General features: G+C 37.6%; 1 protein-coding gene across 17 annotated transcripts in view; it reads right to left on the bottom strand.

Moving 5' to 3' along the window:
• Positions 1–19,731, bottom strand: part of MYT1L (myelin transcription factor 1 like) — a 315,937-nt gene that overhangs the window by 65,915 nt on the left and 230,291 nt on the right. For 9 of the 17 annotated variants that reach the window (XM_052809716.1, XM_052809720.1, XM_052809717.1 and 6 more), the window contains 5 exons: positions 18,066–19,043; positions 13,405–13,539; positions 10,783–10,873; positions 8,361–8,468; positions 4,936–5,147 (listed from right to left, as the gene is read on the bottom strand). In XM_052809716.1, the coding sequence (XP_052665676.1) occupies positions 4,936–5,147; positions 8,361–8,468; positions 10,783–10,873; positions 13,405–13,539; positions 18,066–19,043 (1,524 nt within the window). The remainder of the gene's footprint in view (positions 1–4,935; positions 5,148–8,360; positions 8,469–10,782; positions 10,874–13,404; positions 13,540–18,065; positions 19,044–19,731) is intronic. The other 8 variants (XM_052809723.1, XM_052809728.1, XM_052809727.1 and 5 more) reach the window with 6 other exon arrangements.

The raw sequence follows: 19,731 nt of genomic DNA, 5'->3' as shown, positions 1-19,731 counted from the left end.
CCACTTATTTCTCCAACCCTCTTCCCAAATAAACTGTTTTAAAAATATTTATATAAAATGCAAGAAAGTGTGAGCTCATCTCCTAAATTTAAGTTTATGTATTTCATAAAAAAGTCCAGGTCAGAGGATACATACATGCATATTACAGCGACTACTTCCCCTCAAGATAGAAATGTATACTGCAGAGATCATACCTTATAGCACAGTATAACAATAACCAACTAGCAAGCTGATTAGAGAGCTATACAAAAAAGGTCAGGCCCTAGCTAGAGCTTTTTCGTGATGGGCTCCATTTAAATGCCAGACTCTTCAGGTGTATTTGTCTGAGCAGACACACATATAATAATCTGCTCCCATGAGCACAGCCCATTTGTGAACCACAGGCTGCTTTGGTAGGCAGGCAGGATTCAAAAGAAGAATCTGAAAGCAAAATATCTCTGCTAGAGCTTATGTCATCCTCCTTTCTCTAAAAAAATGAAAAAAAAATCATGGCATTATTTTTACTGTAAAGGAAATAGTGTTTCACTTAATTCATAACAGATGGAGTTTTCTCAGGAAAGCCACATAATGCACAGGGTGTGATTTTTTTTTAAGTGAAGTGAATGCTAAACATTCATCACATTTCTTTGTTTTGAACACATAGTAGCACTACTCTAGCAGGGTATCCACTAACACTACATCTGTGAACTATTTCTCAAGAGTTTCATTATTAATATAGTAGTCAGTGGTGGTCATTAAAAATTCAGCATTTATCCATTGTTACTTTGTAACAGTATCTAAGACACACAGAATTTTCCTATACTTAAGGAAGGAAATAATTGAATAATTCAGTTTCTACTGTGTTAACACAGCAAGCACCCTGTACCCCTGAACTTGTCAAATTAGAAATATCTTTCAAAATTCATATGAACAAGTAAGACTTCTGTCACTTGCAAAAAATGTTAGTCTTGTTATAGTAGGTCACATTTAGACAGACATAAGAGGCATACTACATGGGAAATTATATATATGTAAGAGTACGTGCTAAAGAAAGGGAGGGAAAGAGGCAGCTTTACACATAGGACTAACCATCAGAAACTCATGCAGGCTTTGATAAGGACTCCTCTGTGGCCTTGGTCAAACTACATTATCCCTCAAATTCATTTTCCCTATACATAGAAAGTTGCTTCTAAAATTTAGTTGTGTTGTGATTCACTTGCAAAACACTTTGAAGATGTAAAGTGCTACAAGCATGCTACACAATTATTAGCTTTTAGATTACCAATACTTTAAGTAAAATTTACTTAGAGAGAAATGGCCATGGTTATTTTAACTTTACTGTAGCTGTACATTTTAAGGTTCGTCGTATAACCCAGACTGTTCATTTCACATTAGCTTTTCAAGAGAAACAAAGGTCATCAATTTATAATGAACTAAATCAAGTTGATCTCTAATGAAGGGAAAACTGCATTGTTTCAATACCAGGTAGTTCTGCTTGATACACCACCCAACCCTGTGGCACCACGTTTTGGAAGCTCTGTAGTCCACCTACACTTCGCGATCCGGAGTGAAACCAAATGTGGAGAACACCTTTCCCATTAACTAACAGATACAGGTCTAACCAGCTGCATACTCAAACTGGCCTACCATCAGACATGTCTAGGGGCTGATTACAAAGAACCTCTCAAAGTCTACAGGCTTCCTCAGTAATTAACAATGGAGGAGTGGGAGAGATCCCAACAATGTGAACGACCAAAGGAAGATATCTGGAGTGGAATTACATTCTGCCCAGGCACCCTCAACCCCAGTATTGCCTAAATACTGAGTGTGTTATGTAAATTAATCACAGTTTCAACACTTTTTCTGACTTGCACAGCAAGAGGTTCATCTCACCTAACTTCAGATATGTGACCTCATCATTATAGGCTTCCTATACAGGCAGTGGAAAAAAACAGGAACTTTCAGGCAACGATTCATCTGACCAGTTTTAAATAAGTACTTCAGAAGGAGATGAATTGAATCAGAGAAGTGTCATTCTTTCTGCTTGGATCTGAAAGGGGTGATGAGCCCAGATGTAGGTGCTGACATTATAAAAGTCTAGATATGGTCAGATGAATCCCACTCCTAACATCTTCTCAGTGTTTTGATGGAAGGACCCAGGACTATTGGTGGAATAAGAGGAGCTCCTGCCATCACCTGAGCAACTGAAACAGTTGCTGTCTTCCTCTGCCTGCTGTGTCCAGCTGTTCTAATCTCTACTGCTGTATACCAGAAGCCCAACATCCAATACACTATGAAACTGGTTTCAAAGGAAAAACAAGCCCACAAACACAAGATTTCTCAAGAATTATCAGAGCATCCTACCCCACAATACAAAGTATCTATTTTCTACCTGGTTTTTACTAAAGCTTAGGTGGAAAAAAAAATCAAGAAAACAATCCAAAGTAGCAATTTATGTTCATGTCACTCACAACCACACACTTACTGAACATAGAATCCTTTCTCTAATGATGAAAATAGAGTGCTAGCTTACAATTAAAAAAGGCTTAAGACATGAAGTTACTGATTTTTCATATCCTTAGACTACTTGTCTCATCTTATATTCAGAAAAGCTAAGGCGCTGTTTACTTGCAAGTTTCCCCAAAATGACTTTTCAGAACTACATGCTTTCACATAAAAGTGTTTTGCTGACATACATAATAGGTGTGCACTCAGTACCTCCATAATGGCTTTACCAGCAATAATTAATAATTTTTTTTACACACAAATACAAAGTCACCTAAAAATACCGTGATGTTTCTTGAGGAAGAGTGGCTCTTTTAAGTGAAGAGCCTCTTCCTGAAATCTCCTTCATATTCAGTTATTTACAATAACTGTCAGCAAAATCCTTGTTCCATTGAAAGTCAGGGCCAAAACTCTGACCGATTTCAGCCTGCCCAGGATTTCACTTCATCCTTCTATGAATTTAGCTGATTTTCCTGAGGAACTTCGAAATCCTTTGCCAGTTTAAGCCAAATATGATGGAGTGCTTATGGAATACCAAAAAGATGTGAATCCTGAAGGTTTCATGAGAATCACTGATAGGGTACAAAGAAAAACTCAAATTAGGTCCCGTCTCTGGGACCATGTCGGCATGTCTGTCTGGCCAAATGGCACACACATCACTTGGAACCAGGTACATACAGCATGTGCCGCCTCCTGCAGAGCCAGGGGTATGGAACAAATCCATAAGGAATTAGCCTTCATTTGGCAAACAACCTGCTTCAGCTATAATGGACTTCAGCTGTTCTGAGTACAGAAGAACCACGTATACTTGCTGTACCAGCCTGAATCACATGTATAGTCTCCCTCAGTCCTTTCTGGCTCACATTACTGAGCAGTGAAGCAACCTAGCCCCAGTCTTATCTCCCAAGTAAAATTCCTATTTGTATCAAAGGAAGATGAGTGTGCATAAGGACAGTGACCTATATCACCCTAGCCTTTGATTATTTAAGGCCACTGTGAAACTTGTGTTTAATGTTACATGTATTTTCAAGTTCTGGTGATTCCGGAAAAAAAGTGGAGTTTGTAATTATTTGCTGAAAAGGGCTCTCAAATGAGAAAAATATGTATCAGCTGCTTAAGCATCAGTCATTTGATCTGAAAATACGCATGTCCACAGGATCCTTAGTAATACCCTGATTCCTTCCTTTCTGCAAGAGCAGACAGAGCATATACGCAACAGTTAATATCTCATTTACCTTATATTAATGTACACTCATTAGCTTACTAACCACAGTCAGAGTTAGTGCTTTACCTTTAAGAATGTTCAAGCCCTTATTCTGATACAGGCAAACAAGACAAGCGCGTGAGAGAAGAAAAAAGGGCACTTTTACTCAAAAATATGTTGCTTTTCACAACCCTTCTCCTTTCTGCTACAGTGCAAGAACATGCCTGTTGATTCTATGAGAAAGCAAAATATCCAAAATATCAGAAATACGAAGGCAAGAGCTGTAGCACTTTTCCCTTTCTCCACTTACCTACTTTTCAATGTCAGAGTCTGTGTTCAGGCAACAGCATAAATTGTTCTATAGTGTATAATTATTTCTGCTTTCCTAAACAGAAATCTGACACCTGCCTGAAATTTCCTATGGTACTCAGTGAGTAGTATCAAATATTTTAACCAAAAAATAAACTGTTAACATTAGAAAAAGAAGAAAAAAAAAGAAAAGATAAAGGCACAGTTTGGTTTTTTATATATATACACACACACACACATAATATATTTATACACACATAATTGTATTGCTCTGAAAAACTCCTGATGCCCTCAAAAGCTACAACCCAAATCCTCATTCTTTACCCTGCAGTTCATTTCTCTCCTCTAAAAAAATTCCTCTTGCCTGACAGACCCCATCCATTGTCTTCTCCTGAACTGAAGCCACTTTTGGCCTACTCCTAAACATGTTACTTATATTAGGTTTTCCAGAGAATTCAACAGGTAGTATTCATGAGGACAAAATGAGCAGAAATGCCTCATTAAGTAAGTAGCAGTGATTTCTGAAGTGCAATGAGACCCAGGTTTTCTACTTCCTTATCCCCACAGAGCAAGTATGTTATCTTTATGGGTTACCTGAACTACCGTACGGAAGCGAGAATCCTAATGTGACCCTTGAGGCCAGGTCTCCCAAATAGCAACATAAGGACTAGCTCTATTACTTAGCTTTTATTGCGATCTCAACACATCCCAGGAGCTTAATAGCTGGAGATGTTCTTTCACCTGTGCAACAATCCTGAAGCAAGCACCGTATAAAACAACGCTTTTTTAAAAGGCCTTTAAAATAACTTACACATGACAGCATTCCTCATAATACTATATGAACATGAAAACATGTCTTATTTGTATGATGTTTACATATACAACAACATGATTAACTGCAAACTTGTCTCTCATGTATAAGAGTGTGCACCTCCTACCATCATATCCTTTGGGGGATATATCCCTGGATTGCACCTTGGGAGCTATGGCTCTCTTGCCATAGGCATGGTTGTCATAACTGTTATATTCAAACGTAGTCTTAGAGTATTTCTCTAGTTCCTTGGCCAAGTTGGAGCGGGGTGTGGTGGTGGGGACATTGTTTCTGTAGCCATACTGAGGGATCTCCAATTGCTTAACAAAGCACATGGGCCTAGAAATTAAAGATATGTAAAGTTTGTTAGATGCAGTTCAGTTTACTGTGTCTGTGCATAATTTATAGTTCAGATTAGAAAATCTTAGTTATTTCTTGTACTCAAGAGACAGCAATATATTATTGCATTTGCTTAGTTTGGTTATTTTCAGCAGACAAACAATATATATTTTGTTGAACAAAGCCTAGACAAAATTAATTCTAATACCACTAAATGTATCCTGTAGCTAAAAGTATTTTAAAATTCTGTTTTAAAATACTTCAGGGTTTCCCCTTCCTCATGTAATTGCATCACATAGCAAACATTTTCTGTTTTGGGAGGTGAATTAAAGAGGGGCAAGCAGACTGACAGAAGAAGTTTGGACAAATTCCTTTAAATGTCAAAAAGAAAAAATAGCACTGGAAGCTCCACTTAATTAATGGAGTTTCCTCTGAATTTCTTTCAACAGAGTTGTATGCTCTTTTCCTGTATGCTTTCCAAAGGAGCTAGTCCTGTTTCATCCTTCAATATAGAAATCCATGTTCATCTTGAGAAATACACAGGAGAGTCTCACAACCTCTGCTGACTCTGAGCTGCTGCCTCGCAGGTCCTGCTCACCCTTAAATGCAAGGCTCTGGCAGGAGCTGCGATTCCTAATACACAGATACACACCTCAAGGAAGGTCCTGCCAATGAATACAGAATAAAACTGTATTCAGCTGAATATCTCTTTTGTTTAGGATCAGGGAGGGTAGTCAGGAAAAGCCCTGACTGATCTCATTCGGCCATTGGAGAAACTTGTGAGATCTCAGTGAAAGAATGCTGTATTGAACTCCCCTGTCACGCTGTCTTCTGCATGTGGACACAGAAGTCGTCAGCTCTCAAAGCAGGTAAATGAAGGTCAGATCCTGCAAACCTTACCTATATAAGAAAGTGTTATATGACTGGGTCATAGGGAGCAACTGCTACACAGTGCTGCATGTCTACCTACTGCATTTAGCAGGAGGTAAAGATGATGAACAGCACACCTGAGGTGCTTCTGCTGGAATCAAGAATCACATAATCAAGTCTTCTTTCTTTTTCCCTTTTTTTTTTTTTTTTTCCTTTACTGCATTTATAACCAGAGGAAATGGAAGGAACATTCATAGGAACATAAATTCAGTCCAGATCAGAAGTATCATCACGCTGACTGACAAAATGGAATGTGATAAATAGTAAGAAATAGGTTTTGAATATTACGTTTTTCTGAATGAATTCATTTTCATAGAATTTAGTCAGGATATTTATGTAAAGATCACCCAAGAAATCATATTAGTCATACTATTCCCTTTGATTTATGTATGCTCGTTCCTTTAGACACTTCTTCCTCACAAAATACAGTGGGCTTATTTATACAATGAGCTGATATGAATAATATTTTGATCCTGTCTCAAGATAATCTACATTTAGCTTAAAAAATGCAATTCAGATCCTGTACATCCAATGTTAATCCAAAATTTCTGTGGAACGGAAGTCCCATGAATTTGATTTCTTTTTAAGTAAGAAATTTTAAATGCAGGTGGGATGGAAACTGGGATGAAGACAAATATTCAAGATTTACTCTTAGAACATCTCTGTCTGCCCATCAGTTGCCTGCATGCAAATATTATAAACAGCTCCCAAGTTCTTCATCTTAAATACTTCAATGACTTAAAGGTAAAAGGGAAGCAGAAGACAAGATGAAAGCATTAGTTGAGTTGCCTATAAAATCTGAAACACAGGGCAGGCTCACAAGCAAAGTTAAGATTGCAGCACAACTTCCTAGGGAGCTTGCCAGCAAACTGGATGCTGCTTTTGAGCAGTTGCCTTCTTTGTATGGCATCTGACTGTAGTGGCTTCTCTCTAATGAGCAGTGGTAAAAGCCACTGCATTTTTGATCTGTCTTCTTCCATCAAGTGAGAAACTGTGTTACTTCCTCAAAGGGTGTTTTTTATTGACAGGAGTTGAAGAACCCTTCTCTAAGAAAACTGTCTGGGATGCTGTATGAAAAATCGTACAATCCGAATTAGGGGCAGTTAAGATAAAGCCCATCAAAAACAATCTGAGGAAGGAAAACACAGTCAACAGGCATGGCAAAAATTATTCTGTAGATGTGAACCATAATTCTGTGTTCTTAGCTCTATGGAAAGACTGGACTGGTTTTTGAAAAGACCATCAAGATTAGATGAAGTTTTAAGAGAGTATTCAAAGAATGACGTTGATAATACAGTAGAAAACTTTCCTTTTAAGCAGCCCTATCAGATTTTAAAACTAGAAGACAGCTAAATACTAAGAAATGTATGGGATAAGTAGGAAATTCCAGGAACTAAAGCTGTGGCACTTCCTCCACGCTTTTTGAGGCAGCTGGGAGGGGTGTACCTATCCCAGCCCACAGATACCGCGGTATCGATGGAGAAATTCTGCAGCTCCTGGGGCATCATCAGCATAAGGCTGGTACAATCATGCAGAAGTCTAGTTCCTTTACATGTATCCTTCACACTTCAGCTCCTTAGAAGTAATATTTATTTCACCCACATATCTCAAAAGAGGAGACAATAGCACAAAGCTGGATACAGCTTTGGATAAATGCAGAATCCTATATGGATGAAGACAAGGGGTATAAATATGTCAGATTGGTTCAAGGTCCTTCCTGTATGAAAATTTAGGACAATTTTTCTCTCTTTCTGTCCTTCCTGGCAGCGAGTGGGGGAACAGAGACAAAGAACTAAGCCTCACCTTCTTTTGGAATCTCAGCTATACCTGGCATTTTTCCAAGTGTCCTGCCAAAAGGTGTACTACCAGTTTGGTAATGCAAATAGGGCTTCTGGTTTAATTTAAACTGATATTTACTAGTAAAAGCCTGCTGAAAAAACCAAGACTTACCGGTAAATATTAGTTTATTCCCAAAAGATACCAACTTTTTTCACATTGTTCTTAGACTTTGCACTCCAGCAGTCATCTTTACACCAAACAATGCCTAAGACAAAAATGAGCTTTTCAGCTTTACATGTATTTGCCAAAATAATTACCAACCCTCCCCCATGTAAATTGAGTGGGAAATATACACTGTGTGAATTGGATCCAGAAGCCCTAATTCTAACTCTTCTTTAAAGGAGATATATATGTATATACAACGTATATAAATATAAATTCTCAGAGTCGGTGAATGTGTGATGAATTCTGCATAATAATAAGTATTATAGTGATTTCTAATACCTTAAAACCCGATCTGATGCCTGGTTTGATTTTGACACATCACAGTTCTGATGCTTCTCTTGAGCTTTAGCCAGTTTCTCTGCTGCAGCAATAGGACATCCAGAGAGGCTGCAATTACAGAAAGGAAATTTAATTGTCTTGTCCTGTGTAGTTTCACATTATAGCACTGATCCAATTACTCCTTCTCCTCCTTAGCCAGCATCAGGAAGAATCTGAAGGAAAAGAGTTTCCAAAAGCTTTTTGGTCATATGTATTTTCTCTAGAATAGACTTCCTTTCTTCTGCTTTCAAAGTTGCATGGTAGATCTTACATCTGCTCTTCTTCTCTGACTGTACATGGGTAGATTATTCATGGATGTCAGCCAGTGAACATACCAGTAGGAGAGGAGAATATAAACTGGAATCTACTGTGCAGCTCTGCTAGCAGTCTGCTAGCAGACTTGTGACCTTTATGCATCTACCAATGTTGCCAATGAAATGGCTCCTGAAGATGATTAAATGACACCATATAGGCCAAATCTTGCACTGCTTCACACCTCATTCAGCTCCATTAACTCCAATCTTTTTGCTAGGCATATAAATGAGTGCAAAATTCGGCCTTGGGTCTCTAAATCTACATCTCAACTATGTTATACTTAGTGTTTGTTCATGAATTTCAGCCACTAAAATATATTTTCTAATAGTAGATGATGTAACATGAAAAGAACTGCACTTGAATTGAAATTCAATTAAAATTGCAAATGCTGAACTATTACTGAAGTGACAATAATAAGCCTGATTCTTCTGGAAAAGATTTAGAACAGGGAAAAATAAATATACTGATGCCAGCAGATGGTGCTCTTAGTGAAGCTGTAAAAACCTGTGACCTGACAATGGAGGGGGTCCTTTCCTTGTCATAGTCTATTGCATGCTTATGTGACCGCAGCATTCTGTGTTCTCCACAGGAAAAGAAATTAAAATGAAAGGCAAATCAGTGCATTCCCAGATGTTCCCTTCTCTACAGGAAATAAGGGGAAAAAAAGAACAAAAAAAAGGTGAAGCAGAGCAAAATGCCCCAAAAGCTGCAGAAAGAGGTGAGCACAGACTGCAGGCTGCTCCCCCCAGCCCTCCCTCGCTGCCCCAGTTCTGCAGAGGGGTGAGGGGGCTCTGGGCGGTTTTGGAGTCATGCCAGAGGGCAGCTGCGCTCCACTGACACGCTCTTCTTCAGACACCTCAAATATTCCAGGAGACAGTCAACCAGAAGCGAATGCTGCTTCAAGCAGCAGTAATTCCCATAAAGCCTTCTCAGAGGTTTTTTGCTGCATCTACTGGCAGCATCACTGCAGAGAAGAAAGGGGTACCAGAGCTTATTGCAGATGGGTTGGTACCCACAAGAGTCTTCCGGGAGACATGCAGTTAATATGAGGGGCTCTCGTAACCCAGAGCTTGACAAGACTGAATGTCCAGTACCTGTGCAGTCCCTTAAGCCTTCATGCTACTATTAACAGTAAAAAAGGAATTTGCTAATAGGAACCTTGCATAGTTCCTTTTACCCTCTTACCCGCATTTCCTGGATTTTTTAAAATTGTAAAGAAATAAGCAAGATCTTGTTCTTCTCTGGGAAAATCATGACATGTACTAAAAATTATAGTAGCATTTTGATAATTTTGTTATTTGTTTTACAGAATTTAATAGGCAATGACATCCCTTCTATAAGAATCTATCACTCATCTTAGGAAACTATAGAAAAGTTGCTTTTTTTCTTCTTCTTTTGTTTGGCTAGAATATTTACATGTAACATTTCTGGCTTCTCATTTTTAAATTTAATGAGACATTTTCGTAATTCTTCTTACACAGGCAAAATTCTCATTCAGTTTTAGCTAATAAGGACTTTGGGGTTGAGACCGTGGTCAGTAGGAAGGCTAACTCTTACAATGTCTGTGTACTTAAAATGCCATTTCTCATGTATTAAAAAAATCATTTTTAGAACTAGAGTGGACTTTTTCATGCACTATAAAATAATCCCTGAAGAGAACGAAGTGTGAGAACAAGAACTCTGCCCTAGTCCTGATGCTGTTGGCAGATTCTTCCTTCTCCCTGCGACATACCCGTAAGGAGTCGTACCATTTGTTTCGTACCACTGCTGTTCAGCTAATAACAAAACAGAAAGAAAAAAAATCCACCCAAAAAGCTAAGGATGCTTAAAATGTCTTCCGTGGATCAATTCATCCATACCGAAGCAAGCGCACACTCGTCCTCCTCAGAAAATACATGAATAAATGTTACTCTTTAAAATGGATAAAGCACACGAAGCACCATCTGTCAATCCTCAGAACAGAACAACGAAACGCACACTCACACCCCCCCGCCAATGGACTGCTAGAAGGGCTGCAGTTCGGAGGCACTGTTCCCTCTAGATTGGTGTCCAGCGACGGCATCCTTACCTTCGGTGGGAATTCCTGTTGCTATTTACGTGGCCCCGGCCTGTGCAGCCTGGTGTAGGACACTTAAGAACATTTTCATGCATGGCAAGAACTTGACAAGGAGAGTAAGAGAAAACAGCAGAGTATGAAAACAAGAAAAAAAAAATCAAATCCCAGTATATATGAAACCATTTTAAAACAAAGCAGGATTCATTAACAACCAGCATTCCTCAAAATACACGTGACACACATAGCCAATAAAGCCTGATGAGGGAAGTAAGTATTGTGACCCTGTGCTCATTAACACAGGGCAACAGTGAAAGTTATGAAGGTTACAGAACCTATAAACAAATGCAACTCTGGTGCAACAGTGAAGCAGAAGACTTCCAACATCTTCATACAAAAGCACTGAGCAAAGATCAGCTCAACAGTAAAGGGTGAGCTAGCAACGGTCCAATACAAAATTACGGACTAGAAAAATTCTTTCAGGAAATGTACGCATTCATAATACATAGCTTTATATACACAGTATCAAACTCGAGAGCTGAAAATCTGCTCTCAAGTTATACTGGTAGAACACTGAATTATTTGAAACACACCTCAGTACAACCCTGAACAGAATTTAACCCTAACTATAAGACAGCCCAATTGAGCTAGGGGCCAGTTCTGCCCACTTCCACATAGATATATCATTCATATCTATATGACGAGCAGAATTGGCCCTTTAATTTTTACTTGTATTCTCTACAGATGTAAAAATTGCAATGGATAGAATTTTTTTTCAAAAGACTAAAAACTAAAAATAAGCACTTAAAAATTCGAGGGATGTGGAAAAAAAGAAAACTGTGGGGAAAAAAAAAAAAGTGGTACAAGCTTAAGTAAGTGAACCGATTTACATCTGCATCCATTGCAAGCTGGATGGAAAACTTACTCCCAAGGCTGCTCAGAGCAGTACTCCTCTAAATCATAAAGCTCATGCTGTGAAGTGCCAAATTATCAAGAACTTTTTGGTAACACTAAAGAGTTTTGTATGGTGTGAGACATATCTGAATCCATGTCTCGGAGCTGTATGGCAGTACATCACTCTATGGAAAAAGGCCATCCAGCCCTTGCAAAGTTCTGGTTTTCTCATACAAGAAGTAGTCTGGAAGCCTGTATTTAGTTCTCACTCAAAAAAAGATCTAATAAAATCAGTGAATTCCTTGACTGAGTTAAGAACTGAATAAAAGCTGTTCAGAGACTTGAGAATTTAACCATGTATACTGATTAAAAGATAACCATCATCATCACCCCATCATCAGTGTACTAAAATGTGTATAGATGCAAAAGCTTTACTCTGAAAATTCCTACTATTCAAAGCTGTTCTTGAAACATGCTTCACAAGGCCAACATCACAGGAAAAAAATAAAAAGATGAGCTCACCTTTTTCATTTTAGTAGGTACAAGAGCATGCAAACAGTTTAAAGCTATATTCTTCTTTGATTTACAAAGTCTTGTAAAGAGCTTTTTATTTACCATTTGTAAAAATGAGAAAACTTTGAGCAACCAAATAAATATTTGTGTTTCAGAAAATGACAGGGTCTAGCAAAGCAGAGAAATTACCCTATTTGTTCTACTGTATTCAGAGATCAACCAAGCTACAGCAAAGTTTCCTAAAGCACTTCCTCATTACTTTACTTCTGGAAGAAGCCACTCTACCATGAAAGAGGAGACTTTTTATGTCTGCCACTCTTGGTGTGCTGATCTACTTCTGTTTTCCTATCCTTCTGAATCTACTTTCCTTTGGGAACTGGGGACCATTTTAGCCCTGACTGTCTTTATGACATTTCCTTTAGGCTGTTGTAAATCCATTGAGGTTAGGTCTGTAAGTGCTGGTGGACAGTGGGGATTTTAGGTCCATAGGCTTCAATGGAATAATGCCATTTTAAAATTGGTGTGAAAGAGAACTGGATCTTAGCTAGACGCTTGCCTGGTGTAAATCACATAGATTAATTAGCTTCAACAGAACTATGTTGATTCCACCAGCCAAGAAGGTGACTTCCAGAAATGGAGCCCTCTGCCTTCAGGTGAATGCCCGTGAGCTCATATGGGTGAACCTCCTTTGCAGAGAATCCGCTGACATGGCAGGAAACTCCACCCATGTGACTGACAGGGGACGTTTGCTCAAAATCCTGAACTGTGTAACTAAGTAAACAGCCAAATTGTTATTTTAAATAATATAATCTAATTTAATATGTTTCAGACACAACAACAACAAAGGAAAGGGGTTGCAAGTTTTTCCGGTACAATTATTCCTGTACAAGACAACAGGGACACTTGATGTGACATCAGCACGCAGAAGTAAAAGCAGTGCACATCTTCTGGAAACCTTCTTCTCTGTTGACTGAATACATCTATTTAAAAATAACCTAGGATTCTTAAAATCAAAGAATACAGCTTTAAAAGTTGTTCTTTTAGTGTAAAAGTTAGTAGAGAATGGAAATGATGGAATAAAGGAAAAAATATAACACAGAACAATTGACTAAGTTGAGACAAACCATACTGAAAAATGAAATTCATTTTTTTAAATAAAAGGTTTAAAAAGCATGCTAGAAAAATTTTTGTAGTTTTATCCCCAGTTTCCATGAAACAATGTGAACTTACTTTCTGGAGGGACCCTATCTTTGTGTGGGCATCCTGACAAACTGCGGTGATGGGGGTAAAGCCCCGTTACATGGCCAGTTCCATCACACCCAGGGGTAGGACATTTGCTCTCTTTCTTTTCTGTTCTTGAGGGATCTATAATTTACAACAAATGTGTCAAGTGAATGACGCTTTTCACATTTCTGTAAGAAGGTTCATTTAATCATGTCGTTTACTCTTTGGTAAATGTTCTTATGAAAACTAGAAGAAAAATAAAAAACTTCTACTTCTTAACACAGTTCTGTCACTTTTATCCCGTTATCTTCTTTTCAGACTGCAGGCTCCTACGATCACAGCAATACCCATTCACAGTGATTGGAAAGTGACCTTTTTATAGCAAAGCCATACCACTGTCAATCAATGTTCTGCTGGCAAGCATCAGCTCAAGGGTGTAAGGTCATTTGGAAACTGTTTAGTTGGAGTTCCCCTTCTTTACATTCTTATTTGCCTTATGTATTAAGGTCTGCAAATGTACTGTCATAGCAGTTCAATATCCTGAGAGTAGCAAACCCAGCTCTAGTGTAACGATTCAACGATTCAGCATAAATAAATCCCTTTTCCAAGGTTCACTGAGGAGATGAGTCATTTTCTTTAAATTCGTTATGAAGTGGTAGAAATTATGTAAATATTCCTTCCTCTTCAATAAATTATGGTGGGGTAAACATTGTAACCAGAATTACTGAAAGTATCGCTTCCTGTGAAAATTTGGGCCATTACAAACATGCATATATAATGCTTGAATATTCATGTGCTTAAAAGGTTAATGATCTTTTAGAATGCTGTTAGATCTTCTGTCTACAAATCAATGAAAAGTCTAAATAGACATTTTTTCAACAAAATAAAGTTTTCTGCCAATAATGTAGTGGAACTGCTAGTGAGATTAATCCTGAACTAGAACTTTCTCACATACTTCCTCAGCTTGTTTCCTTTAACAGAACATCTGTAAAATAACATCCCTACCCTTCCAGCCCAGCACATGATACAAATTACATCTTAACATCTTGACCACAGTTGCCAGATTTTGGAGACTATTGCTGATTTTCATATTAGTAATAAAGGAATAAAATTCAGGATACTCTAACTGCTACCATTTTGGCTCAAGATCAACCAACGTCCCTCTTCCATTTTTTTAGTCCATCCTCCTTTCAATACCCAATCTGAGCTATCCTCATTTAAGTATTTTATGCTGCTGTTGTCATTACTCTGCTTCAGTATTTATGCTTTCATCTCTGGAAAATAAGATATTGCTACTTGTCTTCCATTAAGTCTTTCTTACATTAAATTCCATCCCAGCTTCAACAAATGCAACCCTCAGTACAATCAGTGGATATTTCCGTACTTGCAGAACTTCACATACAACCCGTTTTTTTCAGCATGAATCAATACAATCCAGAGTTCACATTCAGCTGTGGACGTATTTTTCCTTGATTTCCCTCTGGTAGCTTTTATATATACATATACTTTTACATTCCAAGTTCTCCCAGAACACCCTCATTTTAGAGAAATTCTTTAGCTCATTGTAATGACTCTCCATGTCTTAAATCCATTCTTAAATTTTACTATGATATTTAAACCTTGTATTTTGCAAATGGAATTCCTAATTATGAAAGTTTTATTTTATTTAACTTGCATGTTGACTGTAGAACACAGTTTTATACTCTTTAACAACAAATACCCATACAAATCTATCTCCAAAGTGCTATACAGTTATCACAACACTCCTGGAAAGACCGTAATCTTATACATCAGGAAATTGAAGCAAAGAGATCAAGAAGTTAAACCCAAGGCCACAGAAGGAGCAAATGTCAGAGGAGGGATTTGAATTCCTGCCAGATAGGCCTGTGCTGAGACCACTAGAACAGCAAGCCCACAGCTACATACATACACAACTCTAAGCAACTCTTCAAGTCAAGTACTTTGGGATGTGTAAAATCATTAGATAAGTGAGTAAGTAATGTAAATGAAATATAAATTATGTAAATATAACAATATTCAAGGACTGCAAAAAATGTAGATGATTAATAGACCATAATGGCTTTTTAGAGACTTCAAACTAGAGGAAGTTTAGCTATTCCACATTGTCAGAACTCCACTGAAGTCAGTGAAGGTATTCTAATTTAGAGCAGCTGAGGATTCAGACACTTACAACCTACAGTGTCAAGCCAATCCTCCTCTGTATTCAAGTCTATGCTATAAAGTTATAGCAAGTATCAGTTCCTTAAGAGCCTTTATGGTCTAGTGAGTCAGAAAAGATGCTGTACACTATTCTTAATGATTTCAAAACTTGCATAAAATTGTACTTGCACAATTTCCCATTGCTTTTAATGGAAGACATTTGACTAAACTTTCCACAACTTTATACAAAACATTGGATACTCTTTTGTAAATCCTTTTCTGCTAATTGGGAGAAATATTGCATAGTTTTATTTAATTCTGTAACCTTTCCTCACTCCTTGCCAGAATGGGAGTATTGCCTGAGTGAAGGTTGTCAGAGGACTCAAAAGGTTTTAAAATTCATAAATTTCAGAAGAAAGCCTGTTTAGAAGGCTTTAAATGGCAGGGGAAAAAATGATTAGTGGTCCCTTAACAGTTGTTTCCGTGATCTCTGAAAGCAGAACTCCTGAAGCCAGAAAGTAGTTCTCACTGCAAACTTGTGTACCCAAAAAGTCTCCACTTAACCGTATCATACACCTCTGTGGCTATCTCTCCCAGGAGTATTTGGAAGGTAATGTGTGAGTGGAGAACAAATGATATAAGAAATTGTCTTACTTAAAGCTTCCTCTCTCAACAACTACCAGAATGTACCTATGTTTTTTTCAACTAAGGAAGGAATAATTTTTTCTTTCTTCCTTTATTAAAAAAGTGTAGAACGATCCACTCCACAAAGTTTCTTGGTCCAAACTACCACAATATTTAGTCCCTGGCTGGGGTTTGGACCTGTTATCAATTCAGCCTGCAGCTCCTAAGAAAGGATGGTTCAAAGAAGCTCTAGAATTTACTGAAATAGGAAGGCCATACTTCTGTTACTGTCAGAAATTACAGGAGACAGCAGATCTGTATGCGTAAATGCTTTTCCAGGCATACATAGACTGCAAGTGCTGGACAACACCAGAATTAAAAAGCTATTCAAAAATTAATATTGGTTTGCCATGTTTTCTGTGGTTTTATGAGAGACATATATTCAAAGGGAAATGTACCTACAATAGGTCAGATGTGAACAACATTTAGCACAACATCCACATGGCTATGCAGTAATACACTAACTGAATAAAGTTGTCTTCCCCAAATACCCGAAGTTACTACAGCACTCACTGGACCATATATTTGTGTTTAAAACAAACAAAACTTCACTAAAATACATTGCAGAAGAGTGTTTGACATCAGTAATTTCCATGCTTTTCTAAAAGACTGGTCATTACTTGTCTGTAAGGCTTGTAAAAAAAGATCAAAACCTTTCTTGGACCAGGATGTTGTCTGCCTACCTGAATGTCACAGGTAGATCTGAGGGTATTACTTTTTCAAAACAGGGATTTATAAAAAGGAGAAAAATGCCCACCATCTCAGTTGTAGAAAGGAAACCAAGTATTTTTACAACAAATATAAGATGAACCCAGTCCCTGCTTAGCATCTCCCAAGAAATACCACGTACTCAACTTCCACTAAAGTCAATGGGAATCAGGGGTGTTCAATGAGTCTCAGGAGGTATTGAACACTTTATATAACACGGCCCTACATGTACAGATGTAGACATGTTAAAGAGGGGTGTGGTAATATAAACACACCATCACCATGATAATCCCATAAATTAAAAGGCATTCTAAAGGTAACCTTTTGTCTATTCTTTTTTTTTTTTTCTTTTTTCTTTTTTTTTCTTTTGTATTGAATTATGGTCAAGGCAGCACCTTAACTGTTTCCACAATGGAATGAAACCAGTGAAGTGGAATGCACATAAGAAAGAAATTGCTATTGATCTCAGCCCAGGCCACACCATGCCTTGCATAGCAAATGGTTTCCATTACCTTACTATCTTAAGATAATTAATGTGCAGTCACTGCCCCTATCTTATGTTATCGGTCATTCTGATACTGTTCAATTTCTATCAGGCAATTCTACATTTTAGATGGGAGAGGCTTCATCAATAACTGTCATTTGATGATAATTTTATAAGTCACAATGCCACCTACCCAATCCAATCTGTAAAATATGCACTTCATAGCTGATTGACTACCTGCTACATAAAACTCCACCCTCCAATATAGTTTGCAATGTAATTCTCTTCATTGTTTTTTAATTATTACTATAAAATATATTACAAACTTGAGAAAAATCTTTGCCTCTTTCAACATGATCTCTTAATTGTTTTGTTTCCCTGAAAAGTTATTTTTTTAATTTAGCCAAATGATATTCACTGAAATACTGTACATATTTCTAACACTGCAGAATGAATTCTTTTATTTTATAATTGGAGCATGATGCTATTTTACAATCATGTCATACTACTACAATTTAAATAAAGTTCCCATTTCGTGGAATTAATAACTGCATTTCAGAAATCTATGCAAAACTTAACACGTTAGCTCACACTTTCTCATGACATAACATACGGTATATAGAAATATTACCTTTACCATAATATGGCTTTTTGACATGGCCGTCACTGGGTTTAGGCTTCCTGTCATCTCCAGAAAGGTGTCTTGGAGACTGTTCCTCAAATGATCTCATATTATCCCTCCTTCCAGCTTCCACTGCCATTTTTTCTCTCATGGCTTTTGCTCTCTCAGTTTCCAAAGCAATTGCTTTCTCAAGCAGGGTTAAGTTACCTTTTGTCATATCAAACACTTCTTCAGACCTATCTGAAGTAATAGAGGTGGTATCATCGTCTCTTTCATGACAACCATCCTCCTTTGCACAGCTAGAAAAAGTCCTAGATCTGGGGCTCAACTGTTCTTCAAGCCTCATTAGGTTCATCATATCAGAGTAATTCCGGTCTGGTGTTCTTCCTTGGAAGTCATCTTCTTGCCTGACATGCTGACGAGTGTTCATGTTTTGCTGTTGACTTCTTTCCTGCGGGTTTGTCTCACTGAGTTTCCTAGCCAGATCAAAACACTGGTTCCTTAAGCACTCCAAACTGCTGAGACACACCTCTTCATCACTCTCCTCCACCATTTTTTCTGTAAGTCCATTGTTCACAGGCTTCCCTAGCATTACAAAGTTCATATTCCTATTATCTTGCTGTGAAGTATTGTCTGCATAATTTCTGTCATTAATGTTTTCTGAAAGCACTACACCATGTCCTTGTGCTAATAATTTAAGGGAGTCCACTGTTTCCCTAACAACATCACTGTCTAAATCTAAACTCAGCTCACTTTTCCGACCAATATTTTCATTTTTGTCACTATCATCTTCCAGACTATTAGATGTATTGCTGTTCATTTCTGATTCTGTCCTGGCTCTGTATGCTGCATCCTCTGCAATTTTGCCAAGATTTAACAATGACTTGGCCACCAGTTCATCGTAATTATCATACTCATCATTATTGTTATCGTCTTTTTCTGTGTCTTGCATTATTCGAGTATTGTGACAATTCATTTGATGGTCTTCTGCATAAAAAACAGAAACAAAGAAAGAAACAAAGAAAGAAAGAAAAAGGAAAAGAAAAGAAAAAAGTGGCTACAATTGGAACTGTTGTTGCAATCGCACGGACAGAAAACAAACTGCATGTCAAATATTGTTAATCATACAGCAATTCTATAACACTAAGGCCCATGTGAAGTGAATTTCTCTATAGTCCATCAGGCTATTTTTGTTTATTTGCTATTCACATGAATTTCTTTCACAGAACCGATAAGAAAAAGGCAATCAAAATGCTAATTACTACCGCTGCTAAATATTATGGCATAAATACTTATGTTTCTCCTTTCATTTCTATATTTACAGTTTTATGGGATTTATTACAATCATATTACTAATAAGACATAATTGCCTATGTTTCCAACTTTTCTCACTCCTGTATTTCCTGTAAATATGGTAGATGGCAAAGGAGTGAGTACTACTGGATTTATTCTCTTACTGATGAACACCATTCACCAAAAGAGAAAGAATATACACCAAGCAGGAAATTGTCAATTTTTTAACACCATACACACCATCAACACTAGATAACCAATAACTATATGCAAAGATCAAAATGGCATTTTACTTAGTGGATCCATCAGTAGAAATCAAGGTCTCTCAGTTTAACTATGCAAACTGTGGAGAAGTAAGAATTTTAAGAGTTGTTACGTGAAA

Source organism: Harpia harpyja, chromosome 15, assembly GCF_026419915.1.
Source record: "Harpia harpyja isolate bHarHar1 chromosome 15, bHarHar1 primary haplotype, whole genome shotgun sequence".
NCBI classification, from domain to species: domain Eukaryota; kingdom Metazoa; phylum Chordata; class Aves; order Accipitriformes; family Accipitridae; genus Harpia; species Harpia harpyja.
The sequence above is the reverse complement of the archived record's forward strand: the minus strand, read 5'-3'. Positions and strand labels throughout refer to the sequence as shown.